The sequence below is a fragment of the Nesoenas mayeri genome (assembly GCF_963082525.1).
Source record: "Nesoenas mayeri genome assembly, chromosome: Z".
Lineage (NCBI taxonomy): Eukaryota > Metazoa > Chordata > Aves > Columbiformes > Columbidae > Nesoenas > Nesoenas mayeri.
In genome coordinates, this window is record NC_137542.1 from 11121620 (window position 1) to 11144215 (window position 22596).

Here is a 22596-nt window from a genome sequence, read left to right on the forward strand (position 1 = left end):
GGTGATTTGACAGGCTGCAAAATATGTTTGCTCTAACAAGTGACTAAAACCAGGCTAATAAATTACAAGCAATGCTATTCACCTTAAAAAAAATGCTGTTCTTATTTAATTAAGATCTCAATAGTCATATGATACTGTATTTCTAAATATGGCCCATTTCCAAAGGCTGTGTACATACACTGACATTCAGGAGCTGTCTCCTGCATCAGGCTCCCACTCTCACTTTGGTCTGCAGCCTTTCCAGCACAGTGCGCCCATCAGAATATTTCTCAGAGCAAATAATTATACACGCTAAGAAAACGGTATTTCAGCCTCAGGTCTGTAGTGTAAGATAATGACTGCAATGGTTAGGAAACCAACAGCCCCTTTTTTTACCTTGTGAAATAATGTGGCTTTTCCCACTGTGAAACAGCCAATCTGAGCAGGAGCCTGAGACTGAGAAACAGTCGGGAGTGTTTAAGTGCTACTGGTTGGCAGTTCGTGGTGACAGAACTCTGCCATGTGTGTGCGAGACGGACTGTCCCTGCACCTTTAGAGAGCACAGGGGCAATTCTCAATTCAGCTCGTATGTTGTTTGACAGGGCTGCCAGCAGATGGTCTTCTGCCCGGTGCTGCAAGCCCTAAGGGTTACCTTCTGCCTGGATGCTGTGTGGCCGCTGGAAGCGCGGGACAAGCTGTATGGACTTCTGCCTCTTATGGAATTTTGCACCTGCACACAGGCAGAAAAAGTCAAACTGTAGAATCCATTTTCAAAACAACAGTGCTACCACAGTGGAAGGGAACAGTCTAATTGAGCTCTCTGAGGAAAAGCTTCGTTCAACTAAAAAAAACATTAAATTAAGAAATATGTTCTGCCTTTTTTTGGGTTGTTTTTTAATCTAGCAGAACACGAGCTCTGTAATAATTTTTACCAGCATAAATTTTTGATTAGAACATACCGTAAGGTGAAATAAATTTTCTGGTAGTCTCTGCAGACGTTAGAAGGGATAAAAGGACAAGCAAAATGAGGTTCATCGTGGACACGCCGCTCCTGCTCCAGAGCTGCCTCTGGCGCCCGTGCTCACGGTGCTGGGTCCCCGAACTGGAACGGGTCCCCAAGGCGGGGCACTGTGACGTTATCTCCAGGCGGGTGGGGCGGTCACGAGGCAGGAGGAGGAGGGGGCTTGACCTGTGATTTTGCCGGAATGAAGCGGACGCGAACTTGCGTTGGTCCCACCCGCGGAGCCGCACAGCGCTGCGCGGACGCGGGAGGACCGGGGGGCGCCTCTCCCGTGTGACTCCGCACGGCTAAACCGGGTGTGGGTGCGCAGAGCGGGGGACGTGCATCTGACATCGCCATTTGTAACAGATCCTGTTCAAAATCTAAATAAAACGCCTCCTGCTGAAGTCTTGCTGCAACACACACGCTGTGTGACTCGACCTAGAAGCAGGAAAGTCAACACACCTTTCCGTTCTCACCTGTCATTTTTTGCCTTACTGCAAGGCACACCTGTTTCAAACGCATGTTTCCAGTTACAAAGTTTTTGTTTAAACACCTTGCTGCTTCAAAATACGTTATTTACACAATGGACTTCCAGTAATATTTGGCATGGTTTACTTTAAATGAGAGGTAGGAAAGGTATCCTATTCCTGATCTGTAACAGTTTGTCAAACTAGTTACGACTGCCACTGCGACAAAGCCTTTTAAAGAAATTTTAAGGCGTGAGAACCATTCTAGCTGTTGTGAACTGAAAAAAAGGGCAAAAAAAGGCGAAAGATTGGAACCACAAACCGCTATGATCTTACTTAAATAAGTGACTAGCTCCCTCTGCTGACTATAGAAAGAAATGTCAGGTTTTTAAAAGGTAAAAAACCCCAGGCACTGAAAGATAGTTGCAGAACAAAAATAGGAGGAAAAACCGGGTTGTGAGAATAATATACTAGGAGAAGTCCCTAGATTGTAAATACTTATTTAATCAACACTAACATGAGCTGACTTACTGTTGATCCACATTACTCACATAAGCAAGAATTTTAAAGTTGATAGAATAATTCAAAGGTGATAAGGAAAAGCGTTTCTGGTATGGCACATACAGATCCAGTCCGTAGCTGTGGGCAGTTCAGTAAAATGAGTGTTCTCTGTAATATGAACTGTGATCTTGCAGCCATTGCCCTTCCTAGAGGCATCCAGCTTCAGCTGTAACAGTCACTACTTTTTCAAGCTTTCATTCAGACACAAGCACTTGAGACCTTTTTGGTGTAAAACATTACATCTTTTTTAACATCAGAGACAAGTGCATCTTTCTCTGGAGACAGACACAGGTTCAGACCCCGAGCTAGACTGTATCCAAGTGATAAACCCCTCACTACAGGTGAGAGGAACAACACAGAGGTGACTTGCATGCGTTAATTCCCTTCAGAGTCATTGTGTCAGGTTAGTTCACAGTAATTCAAGTTAAACAGAACAGGAGCCTTATGATTAAGCATAGTGTGGTTGCTTAGGGTTCTTATTCAAAGCAGCCTAGAAGTGATTGAATAGTTAATGGCCATGGTTAATGGGACATAAAGCAACCTTAAGAGGTACCAGGAAGTTTGTGCTACAAGACATCAGCAAATGTGATTTTGAGCTGAGAGGTTGAGTTAGCAGAACTGGACACATGGTAAAATGGAGGTAATGGAAAACAAACAAACAAATGCCTAAACCAACATTTTGGAAGATATTAGAGTGAACAGACTGAGGTGAAGAAGTAACAAGGGACTCTGGATGGTCACCAACAGTCTTTTACACCAGGGTCCAATGATGTATCACCAAACTGAAGGACTACTCCTTATTTTCCTTGTATTGCTGTTGTGGGGAAGATGAATCTTGAATGGCAAAAAAAAGAAGGTGATGATGAACATAGAGGAGGCGGGGGGGAAAGAGAAGGAAGAAAACCCTTGCCAATGTTTAAACCAAAGCCACTGGCTTCAAATTATTCTCCCCCTTTACACTGCAAGTTGCCTTGAAGTCAGTGTGATGCTCTTTCAACAATTCAATGAGTGCAGCTAAGGGAGGGAGCCCAGAGATCCAGGTATTTGCACAACAGTTTGTGCAGAAGGAAGCAGGAACTCTGCTGAGAGCCTGCGCATGTGCTCACTCATGGTGGTGATGCACCAGTGGTCACAGTCCCAAGCACCCACCCGAGCAACTGATCCTGATGTGGATGGAACTGCCACGGGAGGATGCAAGTCTCTAGGTGTGGAGTGATGGTACCCTGGCTCACACAGGGCCTGTGCTGTTGGAGGATCTCTGTTGCTAAGTAAAGGCGCACCAAGAAAAGTTCAACAGACCGGACACATCAAGGAAGAGCTTAACTGGGTCAAGTCCAAATAGAGCCTGAACATTCAGTTGTTTCAAAGGAAACACAGGCAGAGTTTGTGCTTACCAAGCTGGAAAATGGAGACTCCCTCACTGGTGAAGGCTGGGAGTTGGTGACTTCTTGCACCAGGATGACCACTCATGGTCCAACCATAGATTTTCAGCTACAGAGCAGGTGGAGTGTTCAAGCAAGAGTGGAGGGGCTGGGAGCTGTGTCCAGTGGAACCAGCAGGTCAGCAGAGCCTGCAGTAGCACCAGGAGGAAGCATGAGACTCTCTGCCATGGGGATGGGTGTCCCATCTGCTGACCTGACCTGCTGTTGGGGGAGCTGCTCCTTGACAGGGCTTGGACATTGTGGAGAGACTGCGGGTGCCTGTCCAGCCCCTGAGCTAGCACCTTCCTGCTGCCAGGGAGGTCTGGAGTGTGCCGTCTCCTGCAAACGTGTGGTAAAATATCTGTGTAAGCATCCTCACTGCTCTTTGAATTGCTGACCTGTGGGAGAACACACATGAGCAATATTGCCATGCATCTTATCAGCCTTAACTGAAGCTACAGTAACACAAGTGTACTACTTAGTGTAGTGTGAGCTAATTATTACAGTAATGCTGTTGGAGTATTGAGGTCAGCCAAGTCAGAGTATCTGGCAAACAATAAATGACAGCACAGCAGTCACAAAGTGGATTCTGAGGTACCTTTTATTTTCTTGCAGAAGATACTGATTTCAAAAGTAGAAGAAACACGATTTAGGTCTCTGCTTGAGGTAGCACAACAACAGATTTAAATGATCCCTTAATTAGGGATGGCCAAAATTATTTTCAAAACTGACACTTTTTTTGTCTATGTGGCGTAAACCACCATTCAGCTTTAACAACAGGACACTGGAATTATCCAGATCGGTTATACAGGTATTTTGCTTCCATACAGAGTGAATCAAGAGTTGTGCACATCTGTATTATATAGATCATCTATAACAGGTTTAATTTCAGGATACTAATTCTTACTTGTCTTGCAATTGATCTACAACAACCTAATTGTCTTATTACTTGATTTTCTGCCTGTACCATAGATCACAGATTCTCTTCCATTTTCATTTTTTAAAAAATTATTATAATGCCTGACATCTTAATGGATAAGCATCGCTACAGCATCAAAGTGAATGAGATCCATCTTGTTCATGTCCTGTGACAGCTTTTGAAAATGCATTACTTTCCTCACATAAATATATATATTATATTTGGAACTATCTCTTCCTGTCTTTACCCTCGTTGAGTGCTCCAGAAGGGGACCAGCTGAGTGTTCACCAGAGCTGATAGTACCTTCTGCCTGTGGAGGATGTTCTTGGGCCAAATGATGTCATTTTCTATCATTTTCTTACGTGATTTTTCCAAAAAAAAAAAAAAGAAAAAAAATGCACAAACATACACAGAAAAGAAAAACAGCTGAAAGCCAAAAAACAAAGAAGGAATCAAAACCTGAGAACAGACCATAATGTGAGGAACTCCATACTAACTTATTAATTAATTTCTACTGAGAAAACTCTTAGGTCTATTTCATTCTTCCCATTAATCACAAAATTAGATTTGTAGTAAAAATCTGCAAACACAGCAGTTTGCATTTCACTTTGGAAGAAAATACAGCTTTTTCCATCTCAAAACTAAAAAGCTACACATTGATTACATAGCAACCTTAAGCCCTGGTACCTCCAGTGCCATTCGCAGCGTGCTGATTCCTTGCCATGGCTCAACTCTGAGCAGGATTTTAGGAATTTGCTTGTACGACCTTGGGTTTGACAACGAAGAAAAAGGCTCAATGACTTCAGCCTACAAAAAAGAACAAGATAAAAGGACCTGGACATTACCTCATTTTTTTCACATCACCCTGTGCTCGGACCAGAAGGCCAGAGGCGGAGCAGCACAAAACAAACAAACTAACACTAAAAAAACCAACACTACCACGAATAAGAAAACCCAACCTGAAGTGCTTGATGTCTAGGCAGTCAAAACAGCTATGGAATAGACATTCTGATTTCATTTTATTTAAATATAAATGTACATGTGCAATAGCTGAAATGTGTGTATTCACGTAGGAACTGGAAGAATAGAAAAAATAATATTTCAGAGTTTAAATAAAAGTAATTGGTAACAGTTTCCATCTGTTTCAGTAGGAAAAGTTAAATACCACACTTAGTTCTTTTTATGGTCTTTTATTCTTCTACTGGTTCAAACAAAAAGCTTTCTCCTTTACTCAGTTCTGCTGCTGGTTGATCTGCTGTGTTCCTCTCATTCCTTTTGAGCAAAGCAGAAACTTTTTTCATCCTTCTGAAGGTGGCACGTACCAAATCCTAAGCTGGATCTCTCTAGTAAGCTCTGGCTGGGCCACAGACCCTCATGGTACAGCCAGCCTGTTAAAACAATTAAAAGTGTTTTAAATGAATGTATCAGGTCCACTTTGAATTTTGCAAAACTACCTCCAAACTAAGAACAGGAAATGGCAATAAAGTTTAGTCCCATTTGTTATTCCAGTTTGTTAACAAGTGAGCTGCTGCAGTGAGGCTTTTACACCACTTGCTTTAGAGAGGTGTGAGTTTTGAGTTTTGTTAAGTTCTGTTTCCAGTAGTTTGATAATTTTTCAGAGACCAGGTTGCACCATGACGTGCATCATTGTGCAAATGCAAGAGCCCACAAATCAGTAACAAACTGAAGACGTGTTTCCCAGTACCCAAAGTGTCAAAACTTCATATTTTGGAATTGTTTTTTTCAATGGGCTGGCATAAAGAGTAACTCATGTCGGTCCATCCAATGAAATAATCTTGTGAAATATTAGCTAATAGCAACAAAATGCTGTGTCAGACTAAGGCAGCAGCTTTACCACAGTTCCTGCTCACCTGCAGAAGAATTCAGGTTGATTGGGAAGGTAACCGTGACAGGCATTCAGGCACTCATCTATCACTAAAACTCAATTTCCCATTTGGAACAGACACTTTGAGGGTCAGCCACAAATCACAAGGCTCAGGATAATGCACCAGTGACACATAAATGCCACTGATAAGCTGAGCCTTTTGAGTCAGCTCAGCCCCTTCCTTTATCCTAATGTTCCTCCTGTTTTCCTAACTGTATGTCACATCCTCAGAGCTAGAAGTGTTGGCTGGGTGGGTCTGATTTCACTGCCATGGATGAACAGCTTAGGAGTGCATTACCAGCAAACTGGCCGATCAAAGGGCCCAACCACCGCTAAAACAAAACAATACAGTGTTTCTGCAATTTTCTTTTCTTATACTGATTTCTTTTTTTCTGCTGAAAATCTAGTACAGGAATGCCTAACGAAGGATGTCTTGTCAGTGAAACTTGCCTACTAGGAAACCAGCTCTGCTTCTCATGCTACATGCACCAGCTCAGAAAATTATTGTATACCACTCACATTGAGAAGGATAAATGCCATGTATTAGATGATGATGATTATTTTTTAATCTCTGAAGAGTTTCTCAGCCAGTATATACCATATCTCTCCTCATACTTGATCATGTCATACCTACCTAAAAACTAAGCAAGCAAGTAGGCTGATTAATCAGGCATAGTATCAATGTGGTTATTATGGTGGCAACTGGGAGGGCAGGTGACTTAATTCTTGGGCTTAATTATGAAGGTCTTACATGTGTCACTGAAACTACTGTTAGCATATTTCTCTGATCAAAGAAATCCTCCGGAAGTCAAAACAGTCGTGTCTGTTGGGAGCAGAACAGGGCAAAATTTGTGGAAGCATCTGATGAGTTGTACAGCTTGAACCCAGGTGAGCCTGAAAGGCTCAAGGACTGTGAGTGAGATGCTGCTCAGCGCAGCATGCCAGCACAAAGCCTGGATAACCTCTCACACCTGAATTTAGACCTATTTGCAGGTAGAGAAAGTCTTCCGAACCTGGGCCTGAATTCTGCTGCTATCACTGCATCCACCCACCCTCTTTTCCCTCATGAATATGGATGCCACTGGGTAGAAAACAAATCGTTTGATGACTTGTCTGAAAAGACAGCACCTTTAAGCCAGAGGCTACTGACAATAAAGGACCCAGCGGAGTTCAGTGTGTCCCCAGGCACTTTCTGTTTGTTGCTCCATCCCCATGAAGGTGGGTGTTTATCAAGCTGCTTCCTTCACTTGCTTGGTGAGAGCTATACCACTTCTTAGAAGTCAGCCTCTTGCTATGAACACCAATGAGAGCTACGAGTACTGCCAGCTGGCAGAAACTGGACATTTTAAGGCAAGTGCTTAATACGGAACTAAAAAAAAAGCATCCTGATTTGCGGAGCTGAGTGGCCTGAAGTGATTTTGCGGTGCTCTGGAAGGACTCCATGATGCAGCTCCTGGTGATACAATAAAAATGTCAAATTTTACACTGCTTTGTTTTCGATCCTGGGTTTTGTTTGTTGGTTGGTTAGTTTTTGTGTGTGTGTGGTTTTGTTGGTTTTGTTTAATTTTGTTTTTTTCTGTTCGACTCCTAGAATATGATATAACTTGGCTTATAGCAGGAGAGGGGCTTGATTTACTGTTCATGTAATGAGATGCCACCTCCCCTCCTAAGTACTGCTATCTTATGTGCCATGCTATTAGTGAATGGCTAGTAATTACCTACAGTATGGCTCTTAGGGGAATGAGTAATGTGTGGCTTTTACTCTGCTACTAATGGTGCCAGAATGGTTCCACTTACCAAAACACATGCACCAAGTGGGTGACACCCTCAGATGACGAGCCAATTTACTTGAATTGCTCTAATTGCTGTGACGTAGGAAATACAATCCAAGGGCTCAGACCATGAGGTCCATCTGTTATACGCCAGAACTGTTTTTTTAATCAGGCCGATCCGTTTGGTTTTCACCATGCCACCTGCTGCGATTGCCTTTTATCTTACGGCAGGTCTGAGGACTGTGAAGAGCAGTATGGAATAGCGAAGAGAGGCTGAATCTTGCTTTGCCATAATATCGTGCAGCAGCAGGCAATCCTCATCCCAGTTTGTGGCAGGGACACCAGTGAGAGAACTTCTGCAGTGTAGCAGGGTGCGTGGGATGTAACAGCCAGTGCCATTTCTCCCTTGCTGCTTTGTTCCTCAGCTGGCACAGGAGGTGCCTTCCATGAGCTCTTCGCCTTTCATTGCTTTGTGGCATTAGGCTGGGGAAAAAGGGTGAGAAATGCAGAAAAGGTGGAGAGGGAAGAGGTTACTGCAGGTCTTTCCCCTGACAGCACAGGTCTCTTCTGTACAAGACAGGGAAATTGACAATGGCAGACCAAAGAGCCTTGTCACTGCTCTAATGGCTGGCTCACCACATCACTGGGACTGGAAGCACTGCTAGAAGTTGCTGGTCCAAGCCCATAATCAGAGCAGGGTCACTTTGAACAGGTTGCTCAGGGTTGTGTGCAGTTGGGTCTTTTAATATCTCCAAGGCTGAAGATTCCACAGCCTCTCATGGCAACCTGCTCCAGTGTTGGACCACCCTCACAGAGAAAAAGGTTTTCCTTATGCCTACTTCAGTTTGTGTCCATTGCTTCTGTCATTTGATACCACTGAGTAATCTGTCTTCTTCCCTCACCACATCAAGTACTTATATATATGGGTAACATCTTCCATGGACTTTCTCCAGGCTAAACAATGTCACCTCTTTCAGCCTCTCCTTGTGTGAGAGATGCTCCTGGCAATTCATTATCCCCACAGCTCTCTGTTGCACTTGCTCCAGTCTGTACTGTCTTTTGTACTGGTGAGCCCAGCACTGGACCCAGCACTCCAGGCTTGTCTCGCCAGGGCTGAGCATGGGGGAAGGATCAGCCCTGACCTGCTGGTAACACTCCTCCTAATGCAGCCCAGGAGGCTGTTTGCCTTGTTTACTGCGAGGGCAGATTGCTGGGTCATGGTCAGCTTGGTATCTAGCAGGACCCTCAGGACCTTCCCTGGCCAAGCTGCCTTCCAGCTGGGTGTCTCCCTGCATATACTGATGCCTTGGGCTGTTCTTCCTCAAGTGCAGGACTTTGCACTTCCCATTATTAAACTTCATGAGGTTCCTGCTGGCCTTCTTCTCCAACCTCTGAAGGGCCCTCTGAATGGTGGCACAGCCCTCTGGTGTATAGATATACACATGCCACCCTGAAAAACTTTCTGCTACCTTTGCCATTGAGCTTTTTTCAGCTCCAACTACAAACTCCTCAACTTCCCTCACTAGCTGTTGTCCAGTTACTTCATTAGTTCCAGCATCTCTAACCTTCAGCTCCTCCCCACCACCAGAGACAGACACCCAATGTCCAGCATCAGCTCTTCTTCTCTTAGGTCCTGCAACCATTCTTGTCTCCTACGCTCCTGCCTCCCTCAAGCTCTGGAACTGACTTGCATTCAGTATACAATAGCTTTACATATAATAGTGCCAGTATATCTATATTGTTATAGATGTTTTAGGAATCAGACTAAAGACAACAGTCCAATGAACTGTTAGTCCATATGCTGGAGATGGTTTCTGTTGTCCTATTAGATCTCCACTTCCTTCTGTGGCAGCCAAATTCTAACCAAGGGTCTTTAGTTCTGTTGTTAGGTGATGAAACTTTGCCTTGAACTAGTTTGGTGCTACCTACATGTCTTGGAGTGTCCCAGTAGGAACCAGCTGAAGAACATGATGAAACCCCTGAGTTACCCAAGCTTGAAGACCTGACAGGCAAGAACTAGCAAGACAGCTTAGCTAAAGAAAGGCTACTGGCATGGCTAGTCCCATCCCACTGGTGTTGGAGACAGGCTGGCCAGTTTCCATCAGCGTGACATCTGGTCCATTTCTCTTGGTGTCGCACGGGTGTCAGGAGAGCTGTGAGGAAGCCGGTGCATTGGCAGTGATGGATGCCACTCACCTCTAATTCTGTGAGCTTGCCAGGAAATTCTGTTCTGCAGTATGAAAACCACATGCATTTTTCCTGCTGAAGAATTAGATTCCAAACAACTTCACAAGATTTCTGAAAGGTTATGTGTCTTTTATTCATATTCGGATTTCAATGCTTCATCCGCTAGGATTGATTTGAAAGGTAATCATCTTTTGTTCTCTTTTAATGACTAGAACAGTTAGTGTCAGTCTCTCTTCCCATACAATTGAACAACCATTTAATAATAAACAGAATTAAAAGAGCCTAAGACACATCTGACATAATTAAAATAAAATTAACATACCAAACAGTGCTGATGCATGGAGGAGGAGAATGAATCAAACACTTACTTTTTAGAAAGATGCATCCCCCTTAAAAATTAACAAAATAGAAAGTATTCTGTGAGAAAACACAGGGAGTGTACATATGCACACACCGATACTTACACATCAATATCCCCAACCAAACTTCTATATATACACATGTATATACGTGCACGCACATACACGCACATGCATGTATTAGACTGGAAAAGTAATTTATTGTTTTCCCTGGAAGAATATTATTATAACTCTTTATTATATTATATCTGTCTTTAAAGCAGGAAAGAATTACTTTAGTAGCTCCAACTTATTTGGCTAAACCTTGAAAAACATTGCCTCTCTATTTAGCATAAAATACACGAAAAATCAAGTTTGATAAGTTTAGATTTAGGTGTATAGCACTACCAAGCTCTTATTACTCATTTGGCTTGCTTTACTCTTGGAGCAGTGTCCACAATTATTAAAAAAGTCCTCAATTTCTTCCAATATGTAGGAAAAAATGTCTAAACACTGACCACTTGTCTATACTGGGTCCCCCAGTGTTATCCCCTTTTTAAAGCACTGAAAGAATGTTCCTGTTTTACACACAGTGCATCCTGTTTCACAGTGCTTGCAGGTACCTCCCGCTCTCTACTCCTGCTCTTCTGAAGAGGTAACTCAAACCCAACCCTTGGTGGCCTCTCCTCAGAGGGTGCAGGTGAGAGGTGTCCTTTCTGGAGGCAGAGAGAGAGGTGAGAGAGCTACTTCTTGTAGTGGCATTGCCCTTGGGGTAGCAAAGGGCTTAGAAGGCGGAAAGCCAGCTCCGAGATCTCGCTCCCGGAAAACGTGAGAAACCTGAAGAACACACCGACAAGGTAAAACGCAAAAGGGAGGAATGGCTTTTTGTGAGAGGCCTCCAGAATGCATAGCTGGTTCAACCTGAAGCACGAAGGTGCTAAAAAGACCGTTTTAGTCTATTGTTAATAGAGACTGGGTAACAGTGGCTCCCCAGTTACAAAGGGTACCGTTCTCTGTGCCCTTTACACTGACCCCCAGGAGTTTTCTTGCACATCATCACTGGGACAATGTTTACTCCTCAGGTTTCTGCATGTCTTGAGTAGTTGTTTGCAGGTCTCCATCAAGTTACGCTTTACCTTCCTCTTCTCTCCTCGCCTTGCTCTTAATGAATCCAGTGGTCAGGAGAATGAAATACCTTGTCTGGTGTCAGTTTTGCTGCTTAGAGCTTCAGTTCTTGGAGAAAACTCAAGTTTTCCTAAGTACCCCACGTTTCTCAAATCTGATGGAAATCATCAGTTTCACTGCTGTGTATCAGTAAAAAAATCCCTCCTTTGATAAACCCTTGGACTCCATCCATCATAAAACCTGAGGGAGGCTACGCTAAGATTTGTTTCATGTTATAATACATTTGTCACTACAATGACACTAGTCTACATTCACACAAAGCAGAAGTTCATTACAAAATCCCTTATTACAGAGACAATCAATGAAAGCTATTAAGTCTTTAATCACTGAAGGCAATTCTGGTATCACAGGAACCTTTCACATGCTGAAAGTTAAGCTGACTGTGGTCTCAGTCAGCTGAAATGATCCCTCTAGCAGTGCCTTCAAGCTTAAGTACCAGACTAAAAAAATATTGGTTTTAAGCAAGGAAAACAAGATCCAACTGAAAGATTAGAATGGTGATTTAAACAAAAGAAAAAGAAACACAAACAGCAACACCTCCCCACCCCAATCCCAGAACAACAGGAAATTCTGGGATGATGGAGAACATACATATTTAAGATTAGGTAGAAAGATTTTCTCAGTAGGTGAAATGGATGCCTCTGTATACAATCACTTTTAAACTCAGTTCTCATTGCACATCTTGAGGAATCACATAAATCAGGACCTGAAATTAACAACCAAAACACAGTTCTGCCCCAGTGAGGTCCCCAGCAAATTACTGATGAAGCTGGAATCCTTGAGCACAAGATCCAACAGGATGCTGCCCTCTCCCCTCTACAGGAAGGGGTACTGTGGTACTTTCATGTAGTGCTGTCACATCCCAGACAGTATTTGTATTGAGATCTCAAATACCAGGCACAGGAAAAGGAGAAATGGCCCATGGCATGAGATGTCCAGGCCATGTCTGAATATCTCTGCAGGGAAGCAAGAGAACCTGTTGGGAGATACTTGGCTGAAGGCCAAACCCTGCCACTTGAGGAAGTTTATTTCATCACCTAGTGAACTCCATGATCTTCCCAGCAGAATGGGCAACGAAAACACGTACATTTTGCATTTCTTTGTGGCTGCTTCAGCTCTGGGGTTGTGATGGGCTTTCCCCCCATTACAGGAATTTTGGTCAAGTCAAACACAAATCCTCTAGGGTTCCACTCTGCATTTCCCTCCTTTGCCCCATACAGTGTGCTGCACTAGAAAAGGAAACACATGACTTTATGAAAAACAGTTTTAGAAAAAGGAAAATAATCCAACAGATAAGTTCTGCATTCACAAAAAAGGTTAATCAAAAATAATTGAAAGTAACTTGGAACAAATTCTGCTGTATCGTTAGACTGAGCTACAGTGAACCGACTCAAAATAGTATAGTGTAAGCTGCATAATAAAATGAATGAACTATTTTGTGCATTAAATACCACATTTTCAATTTATGTAGTGACTTTGATATTATGTACAAAATTCTACACATTTGCATCTTCATGTTGCTCTTTAAAATATAGCACTGCAGGACTGCTCAGCCATAAGAACACCAGATGTCAACTGACCACAGTGAAATTCAAGAGCACTGTATCAGATACAGCTCCATCTCCAACAGTGCAACAGCCCAGGCACTTTGAATGACTACAAGAAACCCTTTCATACACAACCGATGCTGTAATTCCAGGCACTTGTCACGCACAGGTACAATGTACTTTCTTCCAAAGATGAAACATTCCTCACTTTCTTGAAAATGAGGCAACTAAGCTCAGCAGTAGCTCTGGCAGTTAATTCCACAAGCTAGTTGTATCCTGCAGAAGTGCCAGAAGGCCAGAAATTATCTGTGTGTGCATTCTAATCCTCAAAGAATTAACCTGATTGCAAAGGCCACCGAAGGCAGCAGGCACACTTCAGTCCATCCCCTTGAAAGAAAAGGATAATGCTGCTTGTGTAATTCTAAAGATGCAGAAAGACCTTCACCGTAGCTACACTGTTTTGTTCATAGACAAAAGCCCTTTGTCCCAGCAAGGACATGATTACTAACATTTACAACCCCTATTTAAAGCAAGGAGGCAAGCAAATCAGAAGGTACCACAATACGAGCTAGAAAAAGTTAGCTGTTATTCCTTAGTGTCTTCTACCCCTCTATTCTAAATGTTCCAATCACTGGATACTCTACAAGATTTGCTTCTGATACTGTCTCAGAAGATGTAAACATACCTAACTCACTCGAGGGGAAGGCAGCAACAGGGTTCAGCACTTAACTCAGGAAGGAGTAATCTTTCAGAATAACAGAAATGTGCAAAATTCATTACAAGGCACAGAATATATAGGTGTGTTCCACTTGATTCCCATTTCTCCAGCTGTATCTTTCTTGTGATCTCTCTGTTAAGTAAGGCGTGGGGTTTTTTTTTTCTTTTTTTTTTCTTTTTTTCAGAAGAAAGCCGCTTATCGGGGCATATTTGGCATAGAACACTTGATTCACCGTGATGGATCCATACAGGCTGTCCGTACATGTGTTATTTAAGTTCGACTGAGTACTGGAAAAAAACCCGCTGTGTCAGTCCAGTGTGGGAAGCAAACCACACTGCTGGACACTGTTTAGATGCAACAGAGACCTTCACTTGTTCCCTCCTGCTCTAACTTTATAATATATTGCTCATCTTTACTGTAGCTTTCTCCTAGTTATTAAAATTAAATTTCTTTTTCCCTGGAAAGATTAAATTTTAAGATGAATGAGAGAGATTCTAAGAGGATGTGAGGATATCATATTACATGACAGATTGGTGTACTTCATAGGGTACTTAGGAAAATGCCGACTATAGCTGGTTTTTTATGTAATTTGGAGATACTGAGCAGATCTGCTTTCAGTCAGTATGAATTCAAAGAAAAGACTTCAATACCGCAATGCTATATCTGGATTCCCACTCATGTAACTGAGATCAGAAACTGTCCCATTGTCACACAATTATGAGCCACAATGAAGAACAAACTGCCTGATCAGCCGAAGGACACAGCTGTGATCCTGGAAATACAAGGCTTGCTGGCATTTGGGAACGATGGCCAAGCCTTGGAGGGCCTGGTGAGGGGTAGGGCGCATTAAAAGGCTCAAAGTCTTTTGTGATTCCAGAGCATCTTAATATTCTGCTGCACTTAGGAAACAAAGCACATACCAAGAAACAAAAGAAAAAAAAGAAACATTGCAGCTAACAATACAATTCTGTTTCAAAGCAACTAATCAGGAGGTCAGCCCAGGGATCTGAATTTCAGTAAAGCTCTAGCAGCAGAAGCACAGTCTGTCATTCATGGCTGAAGGGGTTCTTATCCCCTAGAGCTAGAACTAATCTGAAGTTGGTTCTTCTTTTTCTCAATAATCCGTTTAACTCAGACGAAGTTCCTAGCAGCATATCCAGGATTAAGAGCACTGACAGTGGTGGGAAGCATTTGTGAAAGTAACTGTGGTTCCCTGCTTTCATGGGTTAATATGCAAGCTCAGTGCATGAGGGCTGTCACGTTCTTGAACTCTGCAGTAAGAAGGAAACCGGACTTTTCTTCGGTCGGTAACTTTTTAGTGACACATCTTGCTTGTCATCTCTTTCTGTAAAACAAGAAGGGGAGATTAAAAAGCAAATGGCATTTTTTGAAAAGTGAACACATACCTTTTCTCAGTTAATGTTTCTGCATCTCTACAAATGCATGTGGTTTTGTGTGCCACCATGGTTGCGCTCCTCTTTGCCACTTTCAAGGACAATGAACATAACTGGCAATTAGCATGCAACATTTTGTCATTTTTGATGGCTTTAATACCCTACTAATTCCCTAGCTGTGTCATGTAAATGGTACTGCATCCCACAAGAAAGAAATAAATCATCCGCAAGAGCAGGAGACCTTTTCACTTAATGTAAGAACAAGGATTGCAATTGTTGTCATTAAACCTGCGGCCAACAGGAAACACAGAGATATATTTTTTGGCTACTTATTTCTGCCGACACATGGACGCATCAAGCACATGAACACAAATCACTAAGACTTAACCAGAGCTGTGGCATTTGTCTCTACGATGGAGCCTTGGAGCATTCATGGACTCCAACAGGACCTCGGGTTTGGGGTCCATATAAGGTTTTCTTTGATCTGATTTACAGGTACTTTGACACGAACTCTGTGGTAACTGGCTGCCCTTTTCTATAAAATGCTTCACATTTGTCAGATTTTCTGGAAGGATGTATCAGGTGATGTGTCAAGTAAAGGGCTTCCTGGCAGTCTTGCAACTGGATCGTATTCTGTGCTTAACAGACAATTTCTCCACCTACAATCCCATGCAGAATCATAGGACTTTTTTTCCTCTTCCAGAGTTTTAATTAGTTTTTGTTTCTTGTAGATTCATAAAATATTTTGCACCACTTGTTATTTTGCCATCATGTGTGTAACAGAATGGAATATTGAGATTTGCAGCTGTTACAAAGACAATGGTAATTTATACAGTAATGTGTGATCTGCACAGTGATCCATACAATAATCTGAACTAGTAGTTGCTTCTTTAATTTGTTAAAGGTGACAAGGGTGAATGTTCACAGAAGAATCTGTCCCTTTTTCTTCTTAAATGTCTTGTGGGGCTTGGAGGAGCTGTTTTGTTTTTCTTTTAAATAGCTGTAATTAGGTTTATTCCTTCAGAGCAACAAACGCCAAATGCAGGACTTAACATAATTCAGTTTCCTACTGTTTAATACATAAGCAGATTCAAAATGCCTCTCCCTCTTCTTTCGAGACATCAGAAAAAGCAACTACGCTAGGAAATACTGAAGTGCAGCAGATAATTCACTACTACATCAACACCACATTAATGAGCTCTGACCACCGCAGGCATTCCAGGAGCTGGTAAAGTCCAGCAGCACTTAGTTTAATACGAAGCTCTCATGAAGCCCTTCCTGGGCAGGGCAGGGCAAGGCAGGGGCCACAAGCCCTGATGTGGTTTGACACCACGCAGTGGTTTTACTGACAGGGCCTGACACCATTTAAATAATTATTTTATTTCCCTTATTTGAAGACCAATTAGGTGCTAATGCTCCTCGAGGCAACGTCAATCTTTGCAGACCCCTAAATTTGCATGTACTCAGTGTCTGCACACGCATACTGTGCTACCAATAACTGGTAGGTCTGTGAAGTAAAGCAGCACCACTTCTTCCTGCAGCTACTGCTGAACAGCTGCTTGCAGTCAGACAGTAGCATCTTGCCCTTCTAGAACCCTTGTGATATGGGTGATATGGACAGCATCAGAGTCATTGTAAACCTGGCCACCCTCCTTCAGGAGCAGTGGAAGGCAAACTGCCTCCAGACAGAATAATAAAACCTCACAAGAAACACATTCAACATGCAAAATGTATCTCCATTCTCACGTTAAAGGAAAAAATACTATCAAAGGCAGGAGTTTAGACATGGATATATGTGTCCAGACAAATAGAGGAGTAGGGGCCTTGATGACCTATGCAGAAGATGCAAACTAGAGGGCTTTAAACCAGTTTGCCATGTGAGTTTCTGAAGTGTTTCAGCTATGTGCAGCTATGAGTATTTCAATGCTCAAGAGTCATGAAGAGTGAACCCACTATGCCATTCCTAACTTTTCCATCAAGGCATAATTTATTTGTTATTGTAATACAAATTCTCCTCAAGCCTCTCCCTCCATTTCTGGATTTTTGTCTGGTTATGCAATTATATTCATGATCCCCTACATCCACTGCCTTCTCCCTAAATCCTGTTCCCCCACTCTGTCAGGAGAATGTTGCTGCAAATGGTTCTGCAGTTTTCTTTCTCCCTGTTTCTATTTAGGAGGCCTCCTGTTCCAACACCTGCTTGGCTTTGGTTTTGGAAATGCTCACTAAAGTTGTACAGTCAGAAAAACGCTAAAACTTCAAAACATAATCATCTCTGATGCACAGAAACTTTTTCTGTATTGATCTATATTGTTATTGGTAAATGAAGGATACAAAAGCACAGACATATGGCCACATTGTGTTTCTGTATATACATGCCTAAGCTTTTACCAATTCCAGCCAGTGACAATGAACTAGATGTGCTTTTTTAAAAAAAGAAAAAAGCAACATGATCCTTATTGAATTGGTACATGGTTTGTGAGTGGCCTACTTTTAGTTGTTTTTTTCTTAGAGGAATTTATAATAGGGAAGAAAAACAAACAGGAAACGGTTTCTCAAAGGGGTCGATATAATTATGAAGCTGGCAAAGTTAGCTTCACTGAAAATGCTGGTGAGAATGAGAGGTAGGGTGATACCCAGAGAGTCCAGCCAGGGCAGCACGGGGGGTGCTGTGCACGGCAGAGCCTTCTGCTGAGCCCTTTACGGAGCAATCGCTCCTCATCACCAAGCGCTGCCTCTGGGATACTTATCTTTAAAAACTCAGTGCTTGCTCTTCACCAAGCCTGCTGGAAAATCTCTCACAGGTTCTAACAGGCACCAGGGAACTCAGGACACAGTCCCACTCCAGTAAACTCAGAGAAGTCCTGTAAACCTTACCAGAGGTCTGGCTCCTTAGTTATCCAGGTGGTGCACAGCCATTAGGTGGGCATTGCCTCCAACACAAACTCAAAGCTGAGTCTTCTTTGGTTTTTCCTGATTCTTCCTCATTTTGTGCTTCTCTGAAACTTTACTGCTAATTTTAATTTCTGAAAGGAGTAGGGTATGTTCTTGCCTAATAATCATCAATTAAAAGCACATAAGGGTACTTCCCAAACATGGGAAATTACAACTGTCTGTTGACTGACTCTTCTGAGAAGGCAGGAAGACTGGAAATGCTGTGGCTTAAGGTACCAGATTACCCAGCCGCAGCTGGATATTTTAAATGCAATACACAGGCTAGACAGACAAGTTGGTGAATCAGACACAGACACACACAGGCACAGACAAACTTTTAAGAATACATTTAAAACTTCCAAAGTCTTTCTGTGCTGACTAAACATCCAAAACATTGTTAACAGGAACTCCATACCAGAGCTTTTCATACCAGATGCGCTTCCTATTGCAAACGATTTACAAGAAATTCCAGAGCATTATTCTGTACCACTGCATTCAGACTTATTCCTGCTCTCAATTTTAGATTACGCAACTAACTAAAAGAATGAAGTCAGAAGTAAGTGCTGTTTTTCAAAGCCAAAATACAAACCAGAAAATTAAATCTGGACCCTATCTGTGTGTTGAATATACCCACAGACCAACCACTGAGGAGAATTTAACTCGGAACTAACTTTCTAAGTCACTTAAAGAGAAACACTTGCTATTCTTTGTCAAATCCTTAAAATACTTCCTCACTTGCTGGAGTTAATGCTAGTGAGCTCCTTTGTAAACACCAGGAATCTGTCTGTATTGTTAGTATTTGTGATTTCATGAAAGGATGCATTCTTCAGTATTTTTCAGGGAGTACCAACATGATTTCCCAGAAGAAGAAAAAAAGCAACAGACAGTCTTAAAAGGGTAATCAATCTTTATCTCTGATGGATGCCTGGTCCTCTTCCTTCCCTGCTGCTCTAACATGCATGTCAGATACATTCAGCACATAAATCTATACCTAACTATTTTAATTTCCTCTCCTGAGTTCACGTTTAAATAAGGCAGGCAAAGGATGGAAAAAAATCCAACATCTTACAGCATGCATGAATAGCTGAAGAAATCTTTTTTTAACGGGACAAACTTACCTATGGGGAGACGCTGATCAAATCTGAATAGGTTACAGGAACAATTAGTTCCACAATAAAGAATGGTGTTTCTGTGCTTGAGTGAGTCAAATATGGAGTTGGCAAAACATAAAGCATAAAAATCCCAGACATCAGCTTTGTAACCTCCCTGCCCAGTGGTACCTGCAGCTTGGAAGACCTGACCAAGTAGCCAACAGCAAGGAGATGCCAGCAATGGACACCATGCCCAATGCACTACAGAAAACAAGTTTTCATGTGTAGCCTGTCATGTACTTATCTTCAAACACTGCAACCCAAAAAAAAGCATTGCCCAGCCTTAACCACGTTCTTACGGTAAGGAACTTAATTCCTGTGTAACAATCCTGTGAGTACATTTATGATGTTGGCCAGGAAGGAAATACACAAACAACCCCTCTGATCTGTGGTTCATTGTTAGAAAGCTCTGCTGGGGCAGCACAAGCATCACTGGGACATACCTTTCTCCTCCCTGCTCCCACAGACCAAAAAGTAAGTCACACCCAAAAGGAATCCCATATATGTGCATAGAAGCTCAGTGATGTACCCATGGAGCCAGTTCAGTCTTTTTGTTCAAATCAGAACCACAGAATAAGCAAATGCAGAAGCAAAAGGTTTTAAATAACATTTTACATACTGTTCTTCAAAGCCCAAGTAGCTATGATTTCTGCAACTTTTTTTGTTGTTTTCTTCACAAATATTTCAACAGTTGACAAATAATTATCCTGTGGACAAAGCTCTTTGTATCCTGGTCACAAAAGAGGCTCTTTACTATGGAATAGCACAGATCATGCGGTGTAAAATCTTGTGCTGCACAACTAATCTATACTCAGATAGCTAATTGACCAGGATAGGAATGCCAAAGCCAGAGTTGTAACACTTAGAGTCATCTGGAAAACTTTTTTTAAATTTTTTGTTTTCTGGCATTTTTGGTTAGAGCCATGTGTTGAACCTTCGTTTAGAAATTGTTTTCTCCAGAGTTACTAAAAACGTATTTCCCCTACTTCTGTAGTTGCCCCTGTCTCTGTATACTGACAGAAAAAATGGCAGACTAGTGATTGCTATCCAATGGTCACATTGATCATTTGGGTATTCCCTTTGTTTGGTTTCAGGATGTATTCCACTTGAATGAGTCTCAATAATCATGATGTACAGGACTAAATTAATCTCTCCTACAATCTGTTTGGCTTCAGGGTAGTTATTCTGAAGCTAAGGTTGGCCTGATAATAATCCCAGTTGATTACTCCTGAATTTGTATAATGATGTTTGAGGACAGAGATAATATTCCTGTCTGCAAATGTAATGCCTTATCACTGATGACAAAGGCATTTTATCAACTGACTGCAAGCTGGAACAGGACCAGGAAATTACACTGCCAAATGCTGCTGTCAGTAGGGTTAGATCCAGGCACACACAAAGAACATGCATTTGGATGACCAACTTGCTTAAAGGATTCATATTCCAAGGAGGTACTTGCACATTCTGCATGTTTTTGTCTTCTGTAACAATAAAAGTACTCTGTGTTCGCTTTAGTGTATAATTTTACCCTATTAAATGGACTTTAAATGTGCTATTTTGGGCATTGATGTCATGCAGAGTCAAAAAACAAAGAGCAACACTGCTTCTAGTACAAAATTTTGCAGAAAATTTATCAGGAGACATGTTAGTTCTCTACTATGAACTACAATGTTGTTGTATATCTGTATTTTACATAAATAATTTTATCCACTAACAGATCTATTTAAATGGAACAATAAATACATTTTTTTTTCTTTTTTTTTTTTTTACAAAACTGCCAAGTTCACGTGGCACTGGGTTTTTGACAATCAGAAAAATTGGACTTGCTGTTTCTAAGTTTTCTGATTTGTGTCAGCTTAGACAGAATAATAACAGCCCAATCTAACACTCAATGAAAGTAATGGAGTCACTCAATAGGTACCGTTCAAATTATGAAAACACATACTTTTAGTTAGGTACAACAGCTTTCCTGAAACTTGTTATTAATGTCTTCACAACTGCCTTCTGATGCCAGTTAGACTTCTAGGTCAAGCCATTAAATGTTACAGAAGGGAAACAGAAATAACAACTATTATTTTTAATAGTTATCCAGAATTTCAAGTTGTTTTGAATTCTAGGAAATCTCAAGTTTTGCTGCTGTTGTTTTTTTTCACACAGTCTTTTATTTGTGAAGATTGACAACACCAAATCAGTGGATTGCCTCCTTGTTTCAGTCCAGTAGGGGCAGTTGATCTATGTTACTCAGAAAAGCAGAGGGTATTTCTAAACTGGAGAGAAGATATTTTTGTCCAAGAGGACGCACAGCAGTAGTTCTCTCCATAGCGATCAGAACAGTTGAGAAGCTAATGCAGACAGGACAAACGCATTTCCAAAACCATGGCAGGAACCACAGTGGAGGAGTCCCCATGGTATGTTTCACAATGCTGGCGAAAAAGCTTTTTCCAGTCTCCACTTGCTGTTACTGTGAGTTCCACACAGAGCACGGACACCAGCAAGGACCTCTTTTGCTAACTAGCGTAAACGGACACTTACAAATGGAAAAGCCAATTTGATTAAACTGTTCATGTTCTTGTCACTTTCTGATTCTACCGACAGTGCATTCTCCAGGGCTTTTCCTTGATGGTGTATGAACTGCAACTCTGATTCACATCAGCTACACGTCACTAGAACAGGCAGGGTCAGGTATCACACTGTGGTTACTAAAGGGCAATTTTGGCTCTGATTCAGCTCAGAACTTAATCACAATGGAAGTCCATGTGCAGGAAGCTCACGTGAGCAGAAGAAACAGTTATGTACCCATTATAAAGCAAACAGTTTCAAATTCCCTTTTTATAACACACTTGATCTGGAATGCCCCTGTCATTTTTTTTTTGTGGTTTTGCAACCACAATTGCCCTTTTCTACTCTGTTTTTTCTTTGCTGCTGTAACCAAGGTAGCTATTCCCTATACACACTGAGCTAGCACAGAGTAACAACCTATTGACTAAGCAAAAAAATCACATTAACTCATCAGAAGCTCAAAATGAATGAAATACTTATGGAAAAGACTTTTTAATGTGTGATGCATCTTTTGTATTATAGCAATCTTATAGAAGTTCAGTGTAAAAAAAATAAGAAGCGCAAAGGTATCAGATG

At 41.8% G+C, this 22596-nt stretch overlaps 1 protein-coding gene across 1 annotated transcript in view; it reads right to left on the reverse strand.

Annotated features, from left to right (window-relative positions):
• Positions 1-1138: 1138 nt before the first annotated feature.
• MOB3B (MOB kinase activator 3B) overlaps positions 1139-22596 on the reverse strand; it is a gene marked incomplete at both ends in the record, with an annotated part of 65929 nt that continues 44471 nt past the window's right edge. The window contains 6 exon segments of the mRNA XM_080362202.1: positions 1139-1420; positions 3160-3274; positions 3651-3829; positions 5038-5157; positions 11156-11263; positions 11266-11298. Coding sequence (XP_080218328.1) covers positions 1139-1420; positions 3160-3274; positions 3651-3829; positions 5038-5157; positions 11156-11263; positions 11266-11298 — 837 coding nt within the window.